Here is a 27425-nt window from a genome sequence, read left to right as displayed (position 1 = left end):
ATGGCAACAAAGATGGAAGCCTTACAACAAACTAGGAAAACATGTTTGCAAACCTCAAATATCCAGAAAACGTTCTATGTAACAAAGTAACTAAAATATATTAAGAACTCTATAGGCTGGAGAGATGACCCAGCAGTTAAGAACACTGGTCCTTCCGGAGGACCCAGGCTCCATTCTCAGCACACACACTGTAGCTCAGGGACACCCACAACTCTAACTCCAGGGGAGCTGAACCCTCTTCTTGCTTCCACTGGCACTGCATCCATGAGGTAAACACACTTGCAGGGAAAACACTCACACACGTTAAAAGAAAAAAATCTAAAATCCAACTCTAAAACACCAATAAAGAACAAATAATCCATTAGAAAATAGTGATAAGGGCATAAACATGTTACCAAAAAGGACATCTGAGCTGGATGGTGAAGGCACACACCTTCACCAGCACTCAGGAGGCAGAGGCAGGCAGATCTCTGAATTTGAGGCCAACCTGTTTTACAGACCAAGTTCCAGGAGCTACACAGAGAAACCCTGTCTTGAAATACAAAACAAAACAAAACAAAAAGAACATATGAATATCAAGTAAGCAAGTACAAAAAAGGTGCTCAATATCATTGGTCATTAGGAAAATATAAGTTAAAGCCAAGTGATACAACTAACACCACATATTTTCAGAACAGCTAGAAAGAACAATTAACTGTATCACCAAATGCTGATGAGGATGTGGAGAAACTACATCACTCAGGTTGCTAGTGAAAAGGCAAGGTTCTACATCCACTCTAAAGAACAGTTTAGTAGCTGGGCCTTTAATCCCAGTACTTGGGAGGCAGAGGCAGGTGGATGTCTGTGAGTTCTAGACCAGCCTGGTCTACAAGAGCTAGTTCCAGGACAGCCTCCAAAGCCACAGGTAAACCCTGTCTCGAAAACCAAAAAAAAAAAAAAAAGAACAGTTTAGTAGAGCCAGGCATAGTGGTACACGCCTGTAAATTCAGCACTCAGGAAGCAGAAGCATTAAGAGTTCCATGCCAGCCTGGAGTAGAGTGAGACTCAACTCCACACCATCACAAGAAAGTACTTTAGTCATTCCTTAAAAACTCAAGTATTCAGTTACTATTATCACAGAAAACTCAAAGAAAAAAGTGTAATTCCAGAAGAGATGTCTCTGCTGCTAAAAGCATTTGCCACAGAATCATGACAGCCTGAGTTCGATACCTAACTCAGTTAGGGTTGGGGTCTGGTTTGGGTCATGGTTAAGAAGAAGAGACTCCTAGAAGCTGCCACGTGGATGGACACAGTTAATAGTTACTAATAAAAATTTTAAGTGACAATGTATCATGGTGGTTTAGATGAGAATGGCCCCATAGGCTCATATATTTGAATGCTTGGTTCCCAGTTGGAGCTTTAGGAAGGAGTAAGAGGCATGGCCTTTTTGGAGGAAGTATGTCAGTGGGTGTGGGCTTTCAAATTTCAAAAGCCCATGCCATGCTCAGTTTTGCTCTCTCAGCCTCCATCTTTGAGATCAGATGTGCGCTCTCAGCTGCCGCTCCTGAAACTGTGCCTGCCTGCTACCCAGCTCTCCACCATGAAGATCATGTACTGTCAGCAAGTCCAACCTAATACTTTAGTTTATAGGTTGCCTTGGTCATGGTGTCTCCTCACCGCAATTAGAACAGTAAATAAGACATGTATGTTTACACAAATGACTATAAATCAATATAAATAGCACTTTCATTTGAAACAGAAAAAACTGAAGTTATTCAATAAATCATTCCAAGATGGTCACACAAATTATACAAATAGCTCAGACACCATAAAACACTCAGCACTAAAAAGACCTGTCAAGATACAGGACAATTTAGGTGAAACCTCCAGAAAATAATACAAAATTTAAAAGGACAACTCCAGAAGTTTATGCACTATACACAATTCCCTTCGATAATACTTCCAAAACGACAGGATTCTATAGAACAGAGTAGTGAGTACAGGAATTAGAGCTAAAAAGAGAGGAAGAATTCTATGAGCGTCTTATGGCATTTTGGCTGATGTATATGCAAACAAAGTATAGCATTATCCATATAATGGAATACTATTCAGCAATATAAAGAAAAACTACTGGCACACATCAACAATAGCATAAATAAAATCTCAAATGTTATACCAAGTAAGATATAGAAGCAAAACCTAAATAGTATTATGATTCTCCTTCTAGGAAATGTATAGAAAAGTCAAATCTATCTATTGAAAGTGTATTGATAATCCAGGCATGGTGGTTCATGCCTGCAATCCCAGCACTAAAGAGGCCAAGCAGGAGGGTAAGGAAACAAACGCCAGGCCAGCCTGGGCTACAAACTAAGATTCTTCTCAAGAACAAAACAAAAAGACAGACAGACAGAGAAAGCATATCTGTGGCCACTTGGTTACAAAGAAGGGAAACTACAATGTTAATTTTTTTTCTAAAGGTGGATTGTATAGATGTTGGACAACTACATTAATGTATTAAAATCATTGAAATAAATGCTGACGATGGGCGGTGGTGGCACACGCCTTTAAGTCCCAGCACTCGTGAGGCAGAGGCAGGCGGATCTCTGTGAGTTCGAGACCAGCCTGGTCTACAAGAGCTAGTTCCAGGACAGCCTCCAAAGCCACAGAGAAAGCCCTGTCTCACCACCCCCCCCCCCAAAGAAAGAAAGAAAGAAAGAAAGAAAGAAAGAAAGAAAGAAAGAAAGAAAGAAATGCTGACAAGCAGTAAATGTCATGGTAAGTAAAGTTCACCTCAAAGATGAAAACAAAATGTATAATTGTTAGCACAAATGCCTGCCACAGGGTCTCCAGATCCATGGTGGACAGAACCCTTTTGCTTGGTCAGTGAGACCTTCACTCATTAACAAATGCCTACAACAAACAATTTAACAAATCTTGATCAAAAGTGAACTGTTGCTATTTTTAGCACTTAGGAGACAGAGTAGTCTCTGTGAGTTCAAGGCCAGTCTGGGTCTACATAGTGAGTTCTAGGACAGCCAGGGTTACACAAAGAAACCCTGTCTCAACATGATTACATTATTCCATACAAATTCATAATTACCTTAATGAGAGCTTTTTTGGTTAGTTTCTGATTAACTTCAGGCTTATTCATTATGTTCTTTGCTCTGTGAGCATATTCCAATGTACTCAAAGTTTCCTGTCATGAAAAGGAAAGGTTAATCACTGAAGGCATGAAGATGAAAATACTTCTGTTATTTAAAATGCACATAGGGGAGAGGGAAGGCTTTTGGCAATGCATTTTGAGTCATTTCTGCTTTTGTAAGTAATTCTTTATCCATATTACTATAAGTAACCCAATAAAAACCATTAGTTCACCAAGGTGAGCTCTGGAAATGTCTTTACTTTGGTCTAGCATGCATTCTATCTAAGGTGAGTAGACATTTATCTATGAGATTCCAGGAACAGTGTCACACAACACCAATATCCATATAATTAAATATTATGCACACATAAAAAAATGAAGTGTAGATGTATAGCACAATTTTAACATAGTACAACAATCTATCATAGTGAAAATAGTATGCTAAGTATGAGAGGTCAGTGCCCCAAAAACGGCCTGACTCAGTCTAAGTTCTCAATGAGCCCCTACACAGCACCCATCACTACTGACCTTGAGCAATCTTTTTTTACTGTGTATGAGTGTATGTATGTGTGAGTGTGTACTCTGTGTGGGTCTACTGCTTGAGGCAGCAACAGAGGGCCATCAGTTACAACTGTAGTTACAGATGGTCTGAGTCACCATGTGGGTGCTGAAATAAGAGCAGCCAAAGCTCTTGATCATTGAGCCATTTTTCCAGCCCCAGCAATTTTTTTTCTTTTTAAATGTATGAAGGGTTAGCAAGATGTCTCAGTGAGCAAAGGCACTTGCCACCAACCCAAATGGACTGAGTTTGATCCCTGGAGCCCATAAGGTAGAAGCGGAGAACTGACAACCACAAGTTGTTTTCTGACCCCATCTGTATACCCACACACAAGCACACACAAAATAAGCACACAAATGAATGTAAAAGATATTTTATCTGGGAGGCACATGCCTTTAATCCCAGTACTCAGGAGCAGAGGCAGGCACATCTGAGTTCAAGGTCAGCCTGGTCTACAGAGCCAGTGACAGGACAGCCAGGGCTACACAGAGAAACCCTGTCTCAAAACACAAAAACAAAAAACTTATTTATTTATTTTTTTATTTTAAATCATGAAGCCAGTTTGATAGCACTCTGGAAGCTATGGGGGAAGAGCATAAGTTCTGGCCAGCTCAAAAGATACAGCAAATTCTATATCAAAAGAAAACTAGCAAAAGAGAAAAAGAAAGGAAACACTTTGGAAGTCATAACTGGCTTTTTATTGTAGTGGCATCCTCTAAGATATGTTCATGTACAATGTCCAGATTCTTCTATGTTACAGAATAGAACGAAACAAGGAAATGAACTTTAAAAATATGACTGTAAAGAAAGGCTTACAGTTCCCACATTTGCTGCTTTCTCTCAAAGAGCTTACCTCAAGATTGAGAGACGCCGGGGAAATGGTGGCAATTATAGAAGTCCTTGTACGGCCCCCAAGAGAATCTTGCAGGATTCTAGTTAATTTGGATTCTCTATAAGGAATATGAGGTGTTCTTTCCACAAGAGCAGTTATAACTCTTCCCAAAGTCAACAGGGACTGGTTGATATTCCCAGCTTCCCGGGCCCTCTTGTCAACTGCTCCAGAACGCCCAATATTTTCACTTCCTGCAAGATCAACCTTTAATTTTAAAAAGAAAATGTCAATCTATTATATTTGGATTCAAAGATTTGTATTCTTTTGTGTCTTTGATAATATAACATACAAATGGCTAGCAAAGTACATTTTTCATGACATTTCTTCTTCTTTTTTACTTAAGTTTACTATGAAAACACTGTATGTAAGTGAAATCCCAAGCTTCCCTAGGAAGTAATCAACAATAGCACAGTGGCATCAAGACAAGAAGCTTACCAAATTCAACTTCCCAATTTTAACAAGCTCTTCTCCGTCAATTGTAGTTTCCTTCATATGTATTGTAACAGAAAAAACTGAATGGGAACGACTAGAAAACAAGACCAGGTTGTCCACTCATTACAATGCAAAACATTATTTGTTCCCTATGAAATACTAAAAACAGGCAAGGAAGATCTAAATGCATAAGGGAAGACAAAGATATAATCAGTCAGAAAATAAAACTTGGGATGACAAAATCTCTAGCTGCTACCTACAATATTGCTAATCCTAACAAGAAGTTATCAAAACTACCCTAGAACTTTTAGGGCTGAGATGTAGTCTGAATCTAGTACACACCAGTTCTTGGGTTCCATCCCCAGCAATACACACACACACACACACACACACACACACACACACAAAGAATTTCCAGGCCCCTCTGAAAAGGAGGAGTGTCTCAGAGCAGATGGCTCCCATCCAGAACCTCAATGAATTTATTAAAGACATTAGCAGTAGAGAATATAGTAACTTTTCATTTTCTTCTTTGTACTTTTAAAAATTCTTATTTTATAAAAGTTATTTAAATCATAGAAGAGGGGAGGGTGCAAGGAGAAACAAACTATATACACTTAAGTTCTATATATCTTATGCTTCCCATTATTACCCATTGACTTAACTTTAAAAAATATTTCATTTATTATGCATTGATTGATTTGGCTATATACACAATAAGGGGTAGGGCACATGCCACATGGAGTTGGTTCTTTCCTTCTACCTTTAGGTGGGTGGGTTTCAGTGATCAAACCCAGGAGCTAGGTTGTGTATGACAAGCATCTTATCCCACTGAGCCATCTCAGACCTACCCACCAGTTTCCAAGATTGTGGAATGAATGCAATTAAGTTTAAATATTAACTGTCTTGGGAAGACTGAGTTAATTTTTTATTTACAAAAAGTGGTCTTTATTTAATATGAAAGAAAAAAAATGTTTAACCAGACATGGTGGTTAATGTATTTAGAGAAATTTTTCCTGCCTCCCTTTTCATGAATGCCAGAGTTAGTGACTATCTGTGTGTCTACACCAATGTAAAATCATTTTAAAACAAAGATTTGATCACAATTTCTAAAGCTCAAGTGATCAAGTGTTTGCCTAACATGTGCCCTGGATTTAATTCCCAGTGCAACCAAAAAAACAAAAACAAAACTCCACAAAAGAATGAAAATTAACATGTGAATTCCTTTTATTGAGACCATTGGATTTTTTTTCAGTAAGACTTGTATAACAATGCCTAAGAGGCCACTTTAAAAAAGTAGTTTAGGAGCTGGGTGGTGATGGCACACGCCTTTAATTCCAGCACCCTAGAGACAGAGGCAGGAAGATCTCTGTGAGTTTGAGGCCAGCCTAGTCTAAAGAGCAAGTTCCAGGACAGCCAGGACTGTCACACACAGAAAGCCTGTCTTGAAACTCGCCCCCCCCCAAAAAAAAACTTTTACTTCTTCTGCACTAGTTTAACTTATCTTTGTTTTCCCTCCACAATCTTCCAATATTGCCGTACCAAATCTACACTATGACGCAGTTCCCTAACCTGTCCTGATTTTATGCCTCCAGATTTTTCATAAAGCAAAGGAAACAGCTCCCTTACCTGGAGTAGGCATTCATCAGGGTTGCTGCAGTTGTCCGTTTTGCTGCCCCCTTCTCCAAAATTTGGTACACTTCATCTTTGTTGTGCACTGTGATTTCCTCTAAACCTTTGATTATCACTCCTCTCTGATCAAATATTAAAAGAATATCTATTACTTTATAAAGAAAAAGTACACTGACTTTTAATATTTTTTTTTTTTTTTTTGTTTGTTTGTTTTTCGAGACAGGGTTTCTCTGTGTAGCTTTGAAGCCTCTCCTGGCACTCGCTCTGGAAACCAGGTTGGTCTCGAACTCACAGAGATCTGCCTGCCTCTGCCTCTGCCTCCTAGTGCCGGGATTAAAGGCGTGCACCACCTACACCCGGCTAAAGTACGCTGACTTTTAAGACTTATACATTAAAATTCAGAAACTTTATTCTAGACTGAGTTACCTTGTTCCGGGGATCATCAAACATCTGTAGCCTCTCAGAGACATCGGTAGATGGACTAAGAAGGTCAAAAAGCTCCTCATTGTAGATTTCCAAAAGAGACACTTTGACTGAAAATTCAGTGCCATTATCAGTAAGTTTCTCAAAAATCTGATGGAGAGTACGTGGAATTATACCAGCCAAAGGATCCTAAAATTATATTAATAAGAATTAAACTCAAAATTCCATTTACTACAACAGTTAAAACATGACAAAGCCCTCCTTCATAGTTTATTACTGTATTTGCAATACTGCAGATTGAGGCAGGTATTCTACCACTGTTTTCCCTTTTAGATACAGGAATCTCCCTTAAATTGCCCAGGTTGGCCCCACACTTAAGGTCCTTCTGCCTCAGTCTCTGGGGTATTTGGAATTATGGATGCACACCATCATATTGACTTTAGAGCCTAGACTGGCCCTAAATCTGCAATTCTCCTAACCCAGCCTCCTAAGCACTAGCATTCTGGGCACAGGCCACCACACCTGGCTTATACTGTATTTCAATATGAGCCAGTTAACCTTTCTTATCTACTTGTTCTGTATTCTACCAATCACAAAAAATACTTGAAGAAAATGTTATCTGTACTGAACATTTTCCTTTGTCAACATTCCCTTAAAAAAAGCACAGTGTGGTAGTGCATGCCAGTAACTGCCACACTTAGGATATAGAGAGAAGATGATCAGTTCAAGGCCAGCCTCAGCTACATAGCAATTTTAAGGTTCACCTGTACTGCATTAAGAACCTGCCTCAAAACAAACACCCACCACTCAAAACATAGTACAATAATTATTTACATAGTATTGCATTATATTAATGATTTAAGCTGTGAAAGGATATATTTAACCTGAGTACAAATAGTCTATCATCTGATTAAAAAGACTTGAGCATCCTCAGACTTTGGTGTGTATGTATGTGTACTAGAATCAACCCCTCTCAGTGGATATTGAGGGCTAACTATGCCAAGGCAACTTAAAAACTAAAAGTAAAGTCACTTCAGTCTGATCTATTGTCAACCACAGTCTAAAAAATATTAAATGGAAAATCCACAAATAAACAGCTGTGAAATTTAAAACTGGACATAATAGTGGGTAGCACAATGAAATAATGCAGCTTAATGCCAGGAACATGAATTACCCCTTTGACTATGTGTCTATACCATCTATGCTTCCTGCTTGTTAGTTACTTGGTAGTGCTATTGGTTATCAAATCCATAGTTCTGATAGGACAGTGTTAAATATTTGAGTAACTCTTACTTGTATAATCCCAGCACTATAGAGGCTGAGATACAACAACTATTACGAATCCAAAGGCTTTAATATGAGTTCTAGACCAGCCTGAGTTATAGCCTCAAAAAGCCAAAACAGTGGTAATAATAGTAGTAGTAATAGTAATAATTTTAGGCCGGGCATTGGTGGCGCACGCCTTTAATCTCAGCCCTCGGGAGGCAGAGGCAGGAGTATCTCTGTGAGTTCGAGACCAGCCTGGTCTACAAAAGCTAGTTCCAGGACAGCCTCCAAAGCCATAGAGAAATCCCGTCTTGAAAAACAACAACAACAACAAAACAAACAAACAAACAAATATTTAAACTATCACCTAAAGCACAAATAGGAGTGATTCTGGCAACTTGGGTATATCAAAGAGAAAAATGTAAAGTTCATTTAAGTGACAAAGACCAGTATAATAAAATTGAGACAGAAACTGTATTTGAATAACATATTACAGAATATTGTTACTTTTTTGTTATATTGTTAGTTATTATTGATAAAAATTTTATCATGCTGGGCTTTAATGTCGTACACCTTTAATCCCAGCACTCAGGAGGGAGAGACAGGCAGATCTCTGTGAGTTCGAGACCAGCCTGGTCTACAAGAGCTACTTCCAGGACAGCCTCCAAAGCTACACAGAGAAACCCTGTCTTGAAAAAAAAAAAAAAACAATTTATTAGGCCAAACTTATGAATTAGATGCTGTCATTGGTACACATTAAGAAAAGACATGGTATAACTTACTACTTACTATTTTAGGTACCCACTACAGGTCTTGAAACACTAAAGCCTACAGATAAAACAGGGTGACAGGGTGGTAGTGGGAGACACTATATTCTGCTCCTGCTATTCTAGAGTCTAAGTAGGAAACCCACACACTTTATTATTATTATTATTATTATTATTGTTGTTGTTGTTGTTGTTGTTGTTATCAGGTTTTTGATACAGGCCTTCTCTGTGTAACAGCTCTGGCTGCTCTGGGACTCACTCTGTAGACCAGGCTGGGAGACAAGAGATGTTCCTGCTTCTGCCTCCTGAGTGTTGAGATCAAAGGCATGCACCATCACCACCCAGCAAATAGACCCCATCACTTAACTGTATTGTATGTGTTGGTCTTATCTCTCCCATTGAGACCATATATTTCTGATACATCAGTAATTTTACTGAAGCACTATTTATTGTACCTTAGTACAATAAAGAACTTAGATTCATGGTTGACGTGGTTCGCTGATCTGCATCTCAACAGAGATCCATAACCAGGTTTTAGTTAGCCAAATTTTTGCCACACTCAAGACAAAAGGTCATTATAAATGATAAATACCTCCTCCCAGGTATATGCTTCATTAGGTGACCTTTCACCTTCCATTGTAAAAGTTTTTCCAGTGCCAGTCTGTCCATATCTGTCGAGATTTCAAAAAGTATTAAATCAAAAACAAATACACGCATCTAAACCTCATCAACTTGAAAATTAGTTGTTTTGCTTACGCAAAGATGGTGCAGTTATAGCCCATAATAACTTCATCTAGAATGGGACAAACAACACTTCGGTAAACATCAATTTGTTTCGTAGATGCTCCAAACACCTATTTTAAAAAAAGAGAGAAAAACTCTGAAAACATATCATTCATGGTAATAATTCTGCCCACTAGAACTTAGCTCAACAAACTTGAAGACAAGGTTCAGAAGTATACCATTCTCCATAGAATTACTTTATATGAGTGAATGATCGAAGAAAGCAGAAGAAAGTAAGTACCATATCAAAAGTGTATGTTTTCCTTGAGGTCTTGTCAGTCAATCCTGCAGTTCGTACACTGACTTCTTTCCGTGCATGATCACATTCTACTACCGAGTGGGCGTTAGCTTTCCTTTCTGCCAGATTAAATGGTCTGTAAAAATAAATACATAAAGTTAAAGTTAGGAACTTTTAGTTAACAAGTTAAATGGTAATGCTTTCCTTCACTACATTAATCAGAAAATATGTGTAGCTGGGCAGTCGATGGTGGCACATACCATTAATCCCAGCACTTGGGAGGCAGAGATAGGCAGATCTCTAAATTCGGGGTCATCCTGGTCTACAGCGAGAGTTCCAGGACAGCCAGGGCAACACAAAAACCAAAAAACAGCTGGGCGGTGGTGGTGCACACCTTTGATCCCAGCACTCGGGAGACAGAGGCAGGTGGATCTCTTTAAGTTCCACGCCAGCCTGGTCTATACAAGAGCTAGTTCTAGGACAGCCTCCAAAGCCACAGAGAAAGCCAGTCTTAAAACATCCAAAAAAAAAAAGGGGTGGGGGAATAATGTGTAATATGAGGTTGTTTATAGGGATTAAATGAGGAAATGACTCTATAAAGCAGACAGTAGAATCAAAGGCCTCAATTCCCCAGAAATAAAATTAGTTTTCAAAGATAGGTAAAACATAATTCTTCTAGCAATTCCTTTCTCCCTCGTCTTCTATCTTTTTGAGGCAGGTCTCAGGTACCCCAAGCAGGCTTCAAACTCACTCTGTAGCAGTGGCTGGCCTTGAACTCCTGATCTTCCTGCCTCTACCCACTAAGTACTAACATTATAAATGTGTGCCACCATGCTGGGTTTATGAGGAAGTAGACACCAAACCCAGGGCTTTTGTGCATGCTAGGTAAGCACTTCCAAATGAGCTGTATGTATCCCCAGCTCCAATTCTAACCACTTTTTAGAATAGAGGCTAACATAATTTAAAATGTAAGAATATCTTTTTCAGAATTCTATTCTCACTTTATCTGTCTGTCTGTCTATTTTGAGGAAAGTCTCTCGGTAGTCCTGACCTTAACTCATAGAGATCCTCCTGCCTCTGCCTCCAAAGTGCTGGGATTAAAAGCATGTATTACTACACCCAGCTCATATCTCCAATATTCTTAAAATGTGATTGTTAGGTTATGATATTATAGAAAAAACATCAAATTTATATGCAATCTATAAGTCTTCCAGAGGTTATCTGGCACAAAATAATAAGTGTACAAAATTAATGACTCAAGAATGGTTGTCAAAGGCCTGGAATCCCAGCTACTAAGTTGAGGCAGGAGAAGCTCAAGGTCAAGACCTGAGCTACAGATTGAGTTTAAGTGCAACTTTGGAAATTTAGTAAGATTGGTCTAAAAAAAAGAGTGCAAATATAGTTAAGTAGCACAGTGTTTATGTAGACCATGTGAGGCTCTTGGTCCAATGCCCACCCAGCACAACTATTCCAAGAGTATTATGTTAACCCACGGTGTTAATTTCTCAACCTGAAGTTAGTAGTAACACCATCCTCATTTTTCAAATGATGAAACAAGCACCAAAGTGCTACACTGACCAAGCAGAAGAGATCGCTGGTCTTCATTCTAACGAAATGGCTAGGTTTGAGTACTATTTCATACGAGCTCAGGAGATAGCTCAGTGAATAGAGTACTTGTGGTCCAAGAGTGAAGTGCAAAGTTTGGATCACCAATCCTCACTTAGAAGCCAAGCTGCCTGTGATGTCTGAGAAAAGATGATGAGAAAAACAATAATAACTTGATCTCTTCTAAATACTTGTAAACAGCTTCTTTTTCTCCTACTATCTTGCAGTTTTGTTCTCTAAGTTTATTGGGATACTTGCCTGTACCTTGCCTCCAGCTTGTTTTGATGTTTGATTGGTTGTTTGTTTCTCTTTTCTCTTCTATCCATGCCAATGTTATCTGTTACTGGGGGGGGGGGGTCCAAATTGCTTTCTATTCCTATAAAATTAGTTTTGCTTTCTCAAAAATTAAATAAATAAATAAATAAATAAATAAATAAATAAATAAATAAATGCGAAATGTGTCCAAGTCACCTGTTAAGGCAAGGACAGGCATCTCTGGGGCAAGCTGGCTAGCTAGAACAGACATAATTGTAAGCTCTGGGTTCTGTGAGAGATGCTGGGCCATCTAGCAAGATATTCAAGGTCAGCTCCAGGTCTGCACATGCGTGCACACACAAAGATACATTTTTAAAGGTGGGGAGGGCAGGTTTGGGTGGGAGAGTTAGATAGCTCAGTGGGTAAAGGTGCTTGTCACCAAGCCTGAAAAGTTGAACTCAATCCCCAGAACCCACATGGTGAAAGGAAGGAACCTACTCCCACAAGCTGGCCTATGTCCTCTAGATATGCCCCCAACCAATTACTAAACAAACAAGAGGAAGCTCAGCTGGCAGTGTGCCTGCCATGCACCTGTCTCCAAATGAAACCCAGGGTTCCTTCTCATGGTGTTCTTCTGTGTTCTTCTTCCCATAAATAAGGGCACATTCCATTTTTGTTGCAGGTTCCTACCACATTCCCTTTTAAAAGTCATTTCTCATAATCACCCATTAGTGTTAACAAAATTTAGACTAGGATATTTGTTTAGTTTACTATATCCCTAGTACCAAGTATTATGCTTGGCACTATGTCAAGCTATATTACCTAATAAATTTCATCCCAAGAGAAATGATGAAAAAAACTAAGTAAATTGAAAATTAAAACAACCTATTTTATTTCTGGGGACTGTAACCTTTATAAGTCAACAGTTGTAGGAAGCCGGTTCCTGCATTATAATGCTGCCTGAAGACACCAAGGTGTGAATTACTTCACAGGCGCTGGGTAATCTCCATTCCTTTGATCTCTGCCTATCCCGTGGCTCATTCTTGCCTGAGGAGCTGAAGCCATTCATAGGGTAATACGTCCCAGGCGGCTGGTCAGCCCTTTATATAGGAATGGTTTTCTTAGTTCAATGTCTCTGCTTAGTCTCTGCTCACTCTCTGCTCAGTCTCTGTTCAGTCTAATGCATTAAAGCTTGTCTGCAGAAGGATCCGAGTGTCCTGCGTGTGTTTCTTGCTGGCGAGGAATACAGAGCGGGCGCGGGACATATGGTGCCGAAACCCGGGAATCTTAACATCTCCAGCACCTCAGAGACCCCTCTAACGAGGCGGATTCAGAACTGCAGGGTGGTAAATTCGGAGAGGTATGATTTTTCTAGACTTTGGCTTGGGAATGTTACTATTTTGGGAGGTTAATATAGAGGCTTCTATGCTTTTACTAGGAGCTATTTTGACTTTTCTCACTGTTGTAACAATCTTAAAGAAGTCCAAAATTACATATCAGAAACCGAATGTAATGAGAAAAATTCGGAGAGGTATGATTTTTCTAGACTTTGGCTTGGGAATGTTGCTATTGTGGGAGGTTAATATAGAGGCTTCTATGCTTTTACTAGGAGCTATTTTGACTTTTCTCACTGTTGTAGCAATCTTAAAGAAGTTCAGAATTACATATCAGAAACCGAATGTAGTGAGAGATGGGGCGCGCCTAACAATAAAATATAAGAAAAAAGGACCTCCCGGGATGTCTAGTGACATGGGAGTGTATACAGCAACAAATAAGAAAAAAAGACCTCCTGGAATGTCTACTGACAAGGGAGTGTATAAAGCTTTAAATCTTGATAGCTCTGATGACTCTAAAAGCTCAAGAGATAAAGTTTTAAAAGAAACAGCTCAGCTGGATGAGGGAGAGACAAAAAAGGAGGGAGAAAGAATGGGGAATGGCCGGTCACACCCCGGTAAATTTAGAAGCTGCCCTACAACGAAACTGAAAGCCTTGGAGCTGAGCAGCTCAGACTCTGAGATTTTAGACTCTAACAAGAAAACAGAGCTAGAGAAAGAAACAACACGGCCAAAAATGCCAGCGGGTGTGCTTCCATCAGCACCCCCACTATTTGGAACCGACTCCTTCTTACCATCAGAGGAGCAAAGAAAATTACAGATGGCTTTCCCAGTCTTTGATAGGGGAAAAGGCCATGCCTGCTATTCAACACTTCTTAAAGGCCTGGAATGCCTGGGGCTTTAAAGCCTCATTTACATTAACGCTGGGGGCCATACCGAGGCCAAGCGTCTCACCTCAAAAACTAAAAGGCCAAAAGAAAATGGTAAAATGGAAAGATATCTTAACTGATTTTTGGAAAGGCCCGGATCCTATTCTCATAAGATCCAGGGGAGCGATATTATGTTTTCTCACAGGATGAAGAGAATCCCCTGTGGATCCCAGAAAGATTCAACCCGAAGAGCCTCTGCAGACCTTCAAAAGTCGAAACTCCACCCTCTACCCCCGGGAGTTGAGAGCCGCTATTGTTATCCAGATTAACTCCTGCCCTTGGCGGAGCGATTGTCTCTACAAGGGGTGGGGGTAATTGTTCGATGCAGCCGTTTACAGATTGCTGTTATTTTTGGCTGGTCTGTGAGAAAAGGGGTGGATATGCAGCCGCCTGCGAAATGCTGTTACTCCTTTGGCTGGCATGTAAGCTCCAGGGCTCAAACCAAGAGATCATCCAAGCGCTTATATTTTTGGCTACTAAGCAATAGGCCGCTGGCCAGACAGCTCTTGCACACCCGGAGCCTAGGCTCATTGCACAGGGTAGAGTGCCTGGCTTGAGCAGCCCATGAGGGATGCTGAGCATAGGCATCGCACAGAGTTGCCTATTATACAGGCTTCTCTGGGAGGTACGTTGTCCTGCATAAGGGTTGCCTGCCCTAGTCTCCCTTTCCCAGAAAAACGGCAGAGGACAGGTCGGGAGTACTTCGGGTCAAACTGACAGCCTGATGGTGACTCTCGTACACAGTCTTAATGTTTGATTTTGGGAAGGTCAACCCCTGCCTCTATCCCTCAACATATGGGTGACCTATTTGCTTGTAATAATATAAAGCCTTTTCATTAATTAATAAAAAAAGGGTGATATGTAGGAAGCCGGTTCCTGCATTATAATGCTGCCTGAAGACACCAAGGTGTGAATTACTTCACAGGCGCTGGGTAATCTCCATTCCTTTGATCTCTGCCTATCCCGTGGCTCATTCTTGCCTGAGGAGCTGAAGCCATTCATAGGGTAATACGTCCCAGGCGGCTGGTCAGCCCTTTATATAGGAATGGTTTTCTTAGTTCAATGTCTCTGCTTAGTCTCTGCTCACTCTCTGCTCAGTCTCTGTTCAGTCTAATGCATTAAAGCTTGTCTGCAGAAGGATCCGAGTGTCCTGCGTGTGTTTCTTGCTGGCGAGGAATACAGAGCGGGCGCGGGACAAACAGTCTCACTATAACATTATCAATTTAGCTCCCATGTAATCCCTGTCAAAAAACCACAGTCCACAGAGCAGCATTCACAACATATTTATATGCTTACTATATAACTGAGCCAAAAGAATCAATTCCCCTCATTGCTAGGCAACCAAGGCACTATTTATTTATGATTCATACCTTAACTTATTTCCCCATACCTTAATCACTGGCATATCATTGAGTGGCCAGAAGAACAATTTGTGATCTTAGGAAATTTTACTCCTGGGTGACAGCAATGCTGTTATTTTCCCACTATACTGAAGCCTACACAATGCATATTACCAACAGGAATGTACATTATTATTAAGAGTTCACTAAAAACTAAGTTAAAACCAACATATATTGAGGTAAGCTGAAAGTACCAAGTATAATGGATTTGCTTTTCCAATTAGTCTACTATTCCCAGCATCTCTGTATTACTTTCTTGCATGATGGATATGAAATTAAGTACAGAAATAATGTCATTCAAATTATCAGGACAGAGTAATAGTAAATTTATACAGATCACACATTGCTAAAAATTCTGAAAATTCATGCTGACATTTAAGTCCAGCACTCAGAAGGCAGAAGCAGGAAGAGTCAGAGAAGTACAGGCCAGCCTGTCTATAAAGCAAGGTACAGGCCAGCTGTGGGGTTGGGGGGAACAGAATTATAAAACTCTCAAGATGTACTTTAGAGTCTGTCAGTGCTACCAGAAAAAAAGCATTTCCAAGCTACTATTTTCCTGCCCGGATTTCTCTAACTGAAAATTACAAGGGTTCTGCTGATTACTCTAACAAAATAATTAATTTGGGGCCTCAGTACAGAAATATAAAACTTCAAGATGAGCTGGAGAGATGGCTCAGAGGTTAAGAACATTGACTGCTCTTCCAGAGGACACACATGGCAGCTCACAATTGTCTGTAACTCCAGTTCCACGGAATCTGATACCTTCACACCAATGCACATAAAGTTAAATAAATTATTAATTTAAAAAAACTTCAAGAAAAATGGTAAGGGGGAAGGACACTAAAGATTTTTAAAAATTTTTAAAGTCCTGTCACTCCAAAAATATTCATTATGTATTTATTATATGATAAAAGTAGGAATAAACTAGTGAATAAAACAAAATTCAGAAAACAAACTGGGCTAGAGAGATAGCTCAGCAGTTACGAGCCCATACTGCACCCAACCCTGCAGATCCAGCTCAAGGGGATCCAACAGCCTCTTCTGAACTCCAGGGACACTGAACTTCCATGCACACATCTACACACACACACACACACACACACACACACACACACACACACACACACACGAATAAAAAAATAAAAAAGGTGTGCTGTGGCTGTAGCTTAGTTGATAAGAGTGCTTGCCTACCTAATATGCCCAGCCCTAGATCTGCTCTCCAGCACCACATACAGTGGACATGTGATATACACCAATGGTCCCAGTACTCAGGAAGTGGAGGCAGAAAGCTAAGGTGTTTAAGAAAGAGGCCACTGAGCCTGTATCAAAAAAAAAAAAAAAACCCTAAGCATATAACCAAATCTTTCTCCAGAAACCTTTAACATAGTTGGAAGAGACATTACCAAATAAATATATTAGGTACTGATAAATTAATTAAAAAAAAAATGGGGTTGGAGAGAAGGCTCAGAGCACTGGCTGCTCTTCCATAGGACCCAGGTTCAATTCCCAGCAGCCACATGGCAGCTTACAACTGTCTGTACCTCCAGTTCCAGAAGACCTGATACCTTCACCAATGCACATAAAATAAAGTTCAATAAATTATTAAAGAAGAAGCCAGGCAGCGGTGGCACACACCTTCAATCCCAGCACTCTGAAGGCAGAGGCAGGAGGATCTCTGCGAGTTTGAGGGCCAGTCTGGTCTACAGAGTGAGTTCCAGGATATCCTCCAAAGCCACAGAGAAACCCTATCTAGAAAAACCAAGGAAAAAAAAAACTAATTAATTAATTAAAAAGACTCGCCCTCAGCAAATAAACTCCATGGTCAAAGACTAAAAGTTTTTTCCAGAGAACCTGAGTTTATCTCGTAGGGTTAGAAATTAAGTTTGGGGTCACACAGAGATTACCACTCCAGTTGAAGAGTCTGGACAAGGTAAAACTTTACTCCTATCAAGAGGAGTACTGGGCTGTACTTGGAAGAGTAAACACACAAGAGACAGAAAGCTTCTATGTTTTTCCCCACTGGCTGGGGTCTGACCTCACAGCCTTTCAAGAATGGCTAGTTTTTTCAGAATCAGCTGAGCTGGACATTGGTGGCACACCTTTAGTCCCAGCACTCAGGAAGCAAGGGCAGGAGGGTTCTTGTCTATAGAGTAAGTTCCAGGATAGCCAAAGCTATACAGAAAAACCCTGTCTAGAAAGACAAACATAAACAAACAAAAAAAAATCCCCTGAGAAAGGGAAGGGGCCAACCACTTTAATCCAAGATTGTAGCAGGACTTTTGAATAAACAAAAGCTTATGGGGGGATATACTTGGGAGAGAAAAACATTTGAATCCCTTGTTCTAAACACAGTACTATAGTATTTTATAGAAAAGACTCATATTCTTACACCAGCACCGTCAGGGCTCACAACTGCCTGTGACTGCACTTCCAGAAGAGATCCAACACTCTCTTCTGACCTCCAACAGAACACATTCACACAGGGCACATGACATTCACTCATACACACATACATACACACACACACACATACATACATACATACACACATACACACACACACACACACACACACACACACACATACATACATACACACATACATACATATACACACACATACATACATACATATATACATACATACACACACACACACACACACACACACACACACACACACACCTATACACAAGTAAATAAGAATCTTTTTTAAAAGAGAAAAGAAAAAAAAAAAAACAGTGAACCAAAGACAATGTCCACTCTCACCACTTCTGTTCAACATAGCAATTGGGAGCGCAAACATGAGTAATTTTTTTCAATTTTATTTTATTTATTTTTTGTTTGTTTTGTTTTTCAAGACAGGGTTCCTCTGTGGCTTTGGAAGCTGTCCTGGAGTAGCTCTTGTAGACCAGGCTGGTCTCAAACTCACAGAGATCCTCCTGCCTCTGCCTCCCCAGTGCTGGGACTAAAGACATGTGCCACTACCTCCCCCTGGCTCAAACATGAGTATTAGGCAAGAAAAACAATAGACTTCCAAACTGGAAAGGAAGAAATATAATTATTTCTGTTCTCAGGTACTATGAATGTTCTCACATTTTTCTTGAGAGAGAGAGAAAGAGAGAGAGAGAGAGAGTCTTGCACATTAGGTAAATACTTCCCCACAGAGATACATCCCCAGTCCCGTCCCGTCCCGTCCCGTCCCGTCCCGTCCCATCCCGTCCTGTCCCCCACTTTTAAGAAACAGGATCATACTAGACATCTAGGCTGATCTCCAACTCCTGGGCTTAGGCAATCCTTTTGCCTCGGCCTCTTAAGTAGCTGGTAGAGAACCTTAATAATTACACACACACAAGTTAAAACTAGTAAATATTCAGGACTAACTGGTGGAGGAAAGGGAATCCGCTGGAGTATCTGGGAGGGGGAAATTATGGGGGGGGGAGGGGACACGGACACAATGACGGGACCAAACAGGACAAACAAGCACAGGCTACTACACACTACCTGACAGCAGCATTGGGGGAGGTGGGTAAGTGCGGCGCTCATTGCTACCTCTGCCATGTGGAAAAGCTGAGCAGGGTAAAACCAACCGTCAAATCGGCTGCTTTGATACTAGCCACAAGGGCTTGACATTTTAAAAAATCTCCTGGTCAGAAAAGGATTTCAGATACACAATAAGATTCAGACAAAGAAAAAAAAAACAAAAAACTCTAGCCCAGCGTTGGTGGCGCATGCCTTTAGTCCCAGCACTTGGGAGGCAGAGGCAGGCAGATCTCTGTGAGTTTTCGACCAGCCTGATCTACAAGAGTGAGTTCCAGGACACCCTCCAAAGCCACAGAGAAACCCTGTCTCGAAAAAACAAAATCAAAAACAAAACAAAACAAAAAAACCTCTTAACGGAAAACAGTGTATTTGATAAGTGTGCATGGACTTGGGAGAGAGACGATAGAGGATAGACAGTGTCCTAAATTAAAAAAAAAAAAAAAAAAATTTAAGGGCCGGGAGGTGGTAGTGCAAGCCTTTAGTCCCAGCACTTGGGAGGCAGGAGCAGGCGGATCTCCGTGTAAGTTAGAAGCAGCTTGGTCTACAAATCGAGTTCCAGGGCAGCCAGGGCTACATAGAGAAACCCTGTCGCGAAAAACCTAATAATAATAATAATAATAATAATAATAATAATAATAATAATAATAATAATAAATTAAGGATAATAAACTTAGGTCCTTTTTTTGGTTTTTCGAGACAGGGTTTCTCTGTGTAGCTTTGGAGCCTATCCTGGCACTCGCTCTGGAGACCAGGCTGGCCTCGAACTTACAGAGATCCACCTGCCTCTGCCTCCGAGTGCTGGGATTAAAGGCATGCACCACCAACGCCCGGCGCCTTTTTTTTTTTTTTTTGAAACTGGGGTCCTTAAAGGAGAAATAGAGTTAAAAAACTTATAATGGGTCATGTAAACATGGAAAAAAACACAGAGGCTGGATTGTGTTAATGAGCTAACTACTGAGAGACATTTAATTGCCAGAGATGCTAAGCTAAACCAACTTAAAGGTACCTTGACTTCAAAATTTGATTCTAAGGATATGTTGCTTTGGAGAAGAGGTTTTGCTTTTCTTACCACAGAAGATGAGAAGCTGTGGATTCCTTCCAGGTTAATATGGTTTGATTAAATAAGACTCCCTGAGAGTTCTTCAATGAGAGGGATGAACCAAAACAGCTGCAAGGCAACCAACTGAGATGATGCAGCCTCACAAACTACTACAGCCAAGATTTAACCATAATTCTAAATTTTCTCAGGATCCCCATAAGATTACCAGCGCCCCCAATCAGCAGAAAGTAGTATAAAATACTACACCCAAATTCCCAAAATACTGTTTATAAATGTTTGTTTTCATTTAAAGGGAGTTGGTTATAAATAATTAATGGTTATAGTCAATCTCTAAAGAAAAAGGGGGGATGATATAAAATGAATGGGTTTTGGTTTATTGATATAAATTTAAGATCAACTTTAACTACAATATACTACATGTATATTTCTATTCTTGGTTATGTATAGGGCTGGAGAGATGGCTCAGATGTTAAGAGGTCCTAAATTCAATTCCCAGCAACCACATGGTAGCTCACAACCATCTATAATGAGATCTGGTGCCCTCTTCTGGCATGGAAGCAGAAATAATAAATAAATCTAAAAAAAAAAATTTAATGTAGCCGGGCAATGGTGGCACATGCCTTTAATCTCAGCACTCGGGAAACAGAGGCAGGCAGATCTCTGTAAGTTCGAGACCAGCCTGGTCTACAAAGCAGCACAGAGAAACCCTGTCTCAAAAAAAAAAAAAAAAAAATTAGTGTATAGTTAAGCCAGGTGGTGATGTCACACACCTTTAATCCCAGCACTCAGGAGGCAGAGGAAGGCAGATCTCTGTGAGTTTGAGACCAAGAGGCCAACCTGGTCTATAGAGCTAGTTCCAGGACAGTCAGAAATGTTACACAGAGAAACCCTGTCTTGAAAAATAACAAAAACATAATGTACAGTTGATAAATACAAATTAATAGTCATCTATAATAGTTAAACTTACAGTCATGTTAGGTTTTCTAGATACACAGAGAAATATTTCAGATGAACAGGTAGTCTTCAAACACTTCAAAGACCTACAGAATATGGCATTTAAAATGTTTTAAGAATTTAGACTTTTTGGGCTGGAGGGATGGCTAAGAGGTTAAGAGCACTCACTGTTTTTTCAGAGGTCCTGAGTTCAAATCCCAGCAACCATATCGTGGCTCACAACCACCTTGAATAAGATCTGGTGCCCTCTGCTGGCATGTAGGCAGAAAACTGTATACATAATAAATAAAATCTTAAAAAAAAAAAAGAATTTAGACTTTTCTTAATAGTAAGACATGTCTGCTCCTGGCAGCACCAATTATTTAAAGAGGATGATGGGTATCAAAGAAACTCCTTATGGAGTTTGCTTTCAATGTGGCAAAGCTAGTCATTTGGGCAGGAAACTGCTCTTGCCTGGATGAGTGAGAAACCTTCAGCTACAATATACTTTGTTTGTATTTTAATCTTAAAAAAAAAAGTTTAAATTAAGAGTCATTGAGGTAGGTAAACAGGAATTGGTACATCCCACCAAATCAGTCAACCTGAGTTCAATTCCAGGGACCCAAAGGGTAAGAGACAGAACCAACTCCTGAAAGCTGCCCTTGTACCTTGTACCGCTGCAGTCTGTATGGTGGTACATGTACACAGGCATGTTCTTGAACACACAGAACACATGTAATTAAAAACACACAAAACAAAAACCTTTTAATTACAAATTAAAAGTAGGGGCAGAAGAGATATAAGCTAAGAGTGCTTACTGCTCTTCCCAAAGACCCAAATTCACTTCCCAATACCCATGTCCAGTGGCCCATAACAGCCTATAACTCCAGCTCCAAGTAATCCAATGCCTCTTCCGGCTTCTGCAGACAGACACATTTCACATAAGATTTATAATTAACATGTAAAAATCAACTGCACTTATATATACTAGCAGTAAACAGTCTAAAAGAAAATTACAAAATCAGTGGCTGGAGAGATGGCTCAGAGGTTAAGAGCATTGGCTGCTCTTCCAAAGGACCTGAGTTCAATTCCCAGCAATCACCTGATGGCTCACAACCATCTGTAATCTGGTACACAGGAATACATACATGCAGGCAGAACACTGTATACACAAATAAATAAATAACTCTTAAAAAAAAAAAAAGGGCCGGGCATTGGTGGCGCATGCCTTTAATCCCAGCACTCAGGAGGCAGAGGCAGGCAGATCTCTGTGAGTTCGAGGCCAGCCTGGTCTCCAGAGCGAGTGCCAGGATAGGCTCCAAAGCTACACAGAGAAACCTTGTCTCGAAAAACCAAAAGAAAAAAAAAGAAAAGAAAATTACAAAATTAATTGAATTTGAAATTACATCAAGAAAAATTAATTTAGTCAGGTAATTAAAAGATTTGTAAAATGGAGATTACAAACATTACTGAAACCAGTTATGGAAAATCTCAACACTTGGGAAGCTAAGGCAGGAAGATCAACACACTGGAGGGGTGGCCTAGGCTTTGTGAACCTGTTTCAAAGATACAAAAAAAAAAACCCTGCAAAACTCACTTCTTGATTTTAGAGTCTATAAGTAATCAAAACTATATGGGACTGACATAGACAGACATTAGACCAGTGGAACAGAATGCCCACAAATAAACACTCTCATATATGGGCAAATGATTTTAGGCAAGTGTGCCAAAAATCATCCAATAGGAAAAGAACAGTCTTTCTAACAAATGGTGCTAGGAAACCTTGGTATCCACATACAAAATAAAGAAGCCCAGTGCTCCCCTAACACCACAAAAACAAACAAACAAATCAACTCAAAGTGGACCAAAGACTGTGAAATTTAAACAACATTGGCATTAGCAATGATTCCTTGAATAAGACAACACACAGGTAACAGCATCAAAACCAGGCATGGTGGCTCACACATGTGACCCTGTAACTCAGGAGGCTGAAGCAAGAGTTCAAACCCAGCTTGGACAGACAACTGAGTTTGAGGCTAAGCCAGAAAGCGATGTAGTGAGATCCTCCTACCACCAAAAACCCTACAGCCTGAAAAAGTTTCATATATTGCTTAGTAGAGTTTAATGACAGATTTGCACCAGAAAAACTACTCGATAGAGAAAAGACTAACCAGACCGGAAAAAGAAAAATCTATGCCAAAATTATTGTACATGACAGACACAATATAAACATTTTTCACTCGTAAAAAATGTAAAAGAAATCTCTTAAGGCAAGGCTTGAAGTGTAGGAGGACAATAAGGGCACATGAGATGTTTTATTTATCAATTTGGGTGATAAAAAAGCACGTTTGTTACAGTGATCCTTTGTTTTTTTTTGTTTTTTGTTTTGTTTTTTTTTAAGACAGTTTCTCTGTGTAGCCCTGGCTGTCTTGGAGCTCCCTCTGTAGACCAGGCTGGCCTCGAACTCAGAGATCCTCCTGCCTCTGCCTCCACAGTACTGGGATTAAAGGCTTGGGCCACCACACCCACACAGTTAGTGTTCTTCATAACTTTTTATGACTCAAATATTTTGCAAGTAACAAAGGAAATAATAGCACACAGAAAGGTAATATGGTATAATAATAATAATAAAAATTTTAAAAAACTGCAAAACAACTGTAAAAAAGTGCATTTGTTGGGCTAGCAAGTTAGCTCAGGTTAAGAGCATTTATTCTTCCAGAGGACTGCATTTCTATTTCTTTTTTTTTTTTAAATACTTTATTTAACTTTATTTTATGTGCATTGGTGTAAGGATATCAGATCCCCTGGAACTAGAGTTACAGACAGTTGTGAGCTGCCATGTGGGTTGTGTGCTAGGAATAGAACCTGGGTCCTCTGGAAGAGCAGCCACAGCTCTTAAGCACTGAGCCATCTCTCCAGTCCGGATTTCTATTTCTAGCAGCCACACCTGGCATCTCACAACCACCTGTAACTCCGGCTCCAGCTTTCTTCTGATCTCCATGGGCACTTGCACACGCATGTACATACTCACACATATATACATATACACATATATAAAAATAAATTATATATACGGAGGGGGAAAGGGAGACTTCTCTTTGCGCCCTGGCTGCCCTCCAATTCTGCCTATAGAGATCCACCTGCGTCTGCCCAGAGTGCTGAGATTAAAGGCCTGAACCACCACTGCTCAGCTGAGTTCATTTGCTTTCCTGTTGATTAAAAATAAATCCCCAAATTAAGTAACTAAAACAAAACTCCAGAATACAACAGTTAACTGTCCTTGCCTAGACTGGAGGTCACTGCCACACTTCCTAGTTTAAAAACATGGCCACCAGTGAAGTCTGATAGCTCAAGACTGTCTCAGGAGGCTAAGGCAGGTAGACAGAGTTTGAGGTCAGTCTCTAGGTAACATAGGAAAACACTATGTTACCCCCCCAAAAAAATGGCTGGGCTGTGGTAGTGCATGCACTTGGGAGAGAGGCAGGCGGATATCTGAGTTTGAGGTCAGCCTGTTCTACAGAGTGAGTTCCAGGACAGCTAGGGCTGTTACACAGAGAAACCCTGTCTCAAAAAAACCAAACAAAACCACCAAAATGACAGGCACAGTGGCACACACTTGTCACTCAGCACTTAGGGAGGTAGAGGCAGAATAATAAGGTCCACAGTCATCTTGTGCTACATAGACAATAGACAGCTCAGGATCAGAGTGAACTACAAGAAATCTTGTGAAAGGAAGGAACCCATACACATACACAAAAACTAAACATCAAAACAAAAGAAAACCTTATCATCTTTGATATCTGCACTTTGTCACCAAAGCTTAGTAAGCAATAACCTGAAAGTTTTTTTAAAAATTTCAATTTGAGGAATACTATTGGGTTGACAAAAAAGTTGCAAGGGCAACTTTGAACAGCAACAAAAACAGGTGTCAGTAAGATATATACACACTAATATACCGGTAAAATCTCTAAAATGTTGGGGGTAAAAAAAAATCACTACTCAAGCAGGATATTAAAAAAGTGTCATCCTTTCTCAGCCGGGCGTTGGTGGCACACGCCTTTAATCCCAGCACTCGGGAGGCAGAGGCAGGCTGATCTCTGTGAGTTCAAGGCCAGCCTGGTCTCCAGAGTGAGTGCCAGGATAGGCTCCAAAGCTACACAGAGAAACCCTGTCTCGAAACACCAAAAAAAAAAAAGTATCATCCTTTCTCTACAAATTTATATTCAAAGTGGGTAGTGGGATACGTGTAACCATGAGCCAGCAATCCCAGCTAGCCCAGAGACTGAGACAGTAAAACAGGCTAGCTTATACTTAGGAGTTCCAGACCAGCCTTGGTAACATCACAAGAACTCATAAAAAAAAAATTAAAAATTCGGATAAGCTATTTGGATATCAAACAGAAGAGTTGAACCCCCACATTCTCTCTCTATTCACAATTCTCTTTTGGTTTATGGACATAGGCAAATAAAAAGATAAATATGGCTGGGGGAGGGGCGTATCGCAGACCTTTAATCGCAGCACTGGGACAGAGGCAGAGGCAGGAGGATCTAGCTAGCCCGGTCTACAAAGTGAGTTCCAGGACAGTCAGGGCCGTTACACAGAGAAACCCTGTCTCGAAAAACTTAAAAAAAAAGAAAAGAAAAGGAAGAAAGAAAGAGGAATATATTGCACCACAGACATTAATGCTTGTGAGCTTCATAAACCCACTTCACTTTACAGCTTAGCTTTCAATGCTTAAATTCAGTGACGTCTACGTGGTTAATTACAAGTGAATAAACTATTACATCTAGAATAAAGAAAACTAGTGATTACTCTTTCTGAGGTGAAAATAACCCCCAGGCAAGCGCCAAACTACCTGCAAAGTAGACATGAAGCTTTATATCCCAAGCTGACAGCTTGCAAGGAGTAGCATAGAGCAATGCTACTCAGGCGATATGTTTGTTTGTTTGTTTGTTTGTTTTAAGGGAACGCACTTCCCAGTGAAGAGCAACCATCCAATTCCTTGTGAATGCATCTTCACTCTAACCAACATCAACATTGTTTCCCCTCAGAAACAAACCCCATTTGTATGGAACAAAACCCGGGGAGCCTAGAAACGGGTTTACGAGATTCCTTCCGAAAATGCAAACAAATCGCTCTCACGAACGGAGCAGGAGGGAGCCCAAGAGCGAAGCCTCCACGTCTGGACCGGTACCAGCCTCTCCCTACCTGCATCGAACCACCACCTGGATGTTCTTGCCCTTCTCCTCTTTCTTTTTCGAAGAAGAACTCGGCTGGGACGCCATGACGCTGGTGCCAAAAACCTGCCGGCCTGGCGGTGACTCCGACGCCAAGGGGGACCGGGGGCGCCCGCTTCCTCTCGTCCGGTGCGGCCGCGGCTCGCAGCTCAGCGTCTCCGCGGTGCACGCAGGCCTCTTGTCTTGGCCACCGGCCCGCCACAGACAGAAAGACAGACACACAGACAGACAGTCGGAACCTCCCAGCTGGTCTCTGCACCAAAACCAGCAACGATTCGGCGCCTCAATTTGAAAAAAGAGTCGAGTTACGGAGCCAATAGCAGCGCGCCGCGCCGCGCAAGGCATCATGGGAGGCGGTGTCGTCACCGCGGCCACGCTACGGCGTGGCTGAAGGGAAAATGGTGAGGGCTCGCGAGTCGTGGCTCCCTGTCCGCTTTGCGGAGCGTGCTGGGTGGAGACCCGCTGCTGGCGGGCGAGCCGCCCTGCTCGCCGGGGCCTGCCGGCCTTCCGAGGCCTCTCGCTTTCCGTAGAGGTGGGGTAAAGGACGATTCCCCCGACACACACACACACACGCCCCTCCAGTACTGCAAAGAGCAGGGTTTCCTTGTTCTTTCTTAACCGGAGACGATAAAAATTATTGTTATCTGAATCTCAGATCTGTTGCTTACTAGATGCTTTACACACACACACGCCCCTCCAGTACTGCAAAGAGTACACGTTCTCATCTCTGCCTTGAAAGCAAGGCCAGGAAACATGTTTATATAGGTTGAGCCCTAAGATAAGTTATCACAACTGTAAAACCTTTTCCGGGAAGACAGCTCTCCACAGCAGAACTTCAGCCTATTCCTGTAACACCGTCCTGTGAAAGCATTTAGGAGGCACTGAGGATTGACCTAAGGCTTTGTGTACGCTAGGCAAGTACTCTACAACTAAGTGACATTCCCAGCTCTTAAATGTTAGTGTGTTTGTGTGAACATTTTTACTTTTTCAGGGAGCCTGTTCCACTGTTAACAATTAAT

General features: G+C 40.8%; 1 protein-coding gene across 1 annotated transcript in view; it reads right to left on the bottom strand.

The window, feature by feature from the left end:
* Nucleotides 1-26697, bottom strand: part of LOC113839111 (kinesin-like protein KIF11) — a 140242-nt gene extending 113545 nt beyond the window's left edge. Inside the window, 9 exon segments of the mRNA XM_035453880.1 lie at nt 3080-3175; nt 4534-4776; nt 5008-5098; nt 6631-6755; nt 7060-7245; nt 9682-9760; nt 9846-9943; nt 10114-10246; nt 26378-26697. Of these exon segments, the coding sequence (XP_035309771.1) occupies nt 3080-3175; nt 4534-4776; nt 5008-5098; nt 6631-6755; nt 7060-7245; nt 9682-9760; nt 9846-9943; nt 10114-10246; nt 26378-26454 (1128 nt within the window). The 5' untranslated portion in view covers nt 26455-26697.
* Between the last annotated feature and the right edge of the window lie 728 nt (nt 26698-27425).

The sequence above is a fragment of the Cricetulus griseus genome, unplaced genomic scaffold, assembly GCF_003668045.3.
Source record: "Cricetulus griseus strain 17A/GY unplaced genomic scaffold, alternate assembly CriGri-PICRH-1.0 unplaced_scaffold_53, whole genome shotgun sequence".
Lineage (NCBI taxonomy): Eukaryota > Metazoa > Chordata > Mammalia > Rodentia > Cricetidae > Cricetulus > Cricetulus griseus.
The sequence above is the reverse complement of the archived record's forward strand: the minus strand, read 5'-3'. Positions and strand labels throughout refer to the sequence as shown.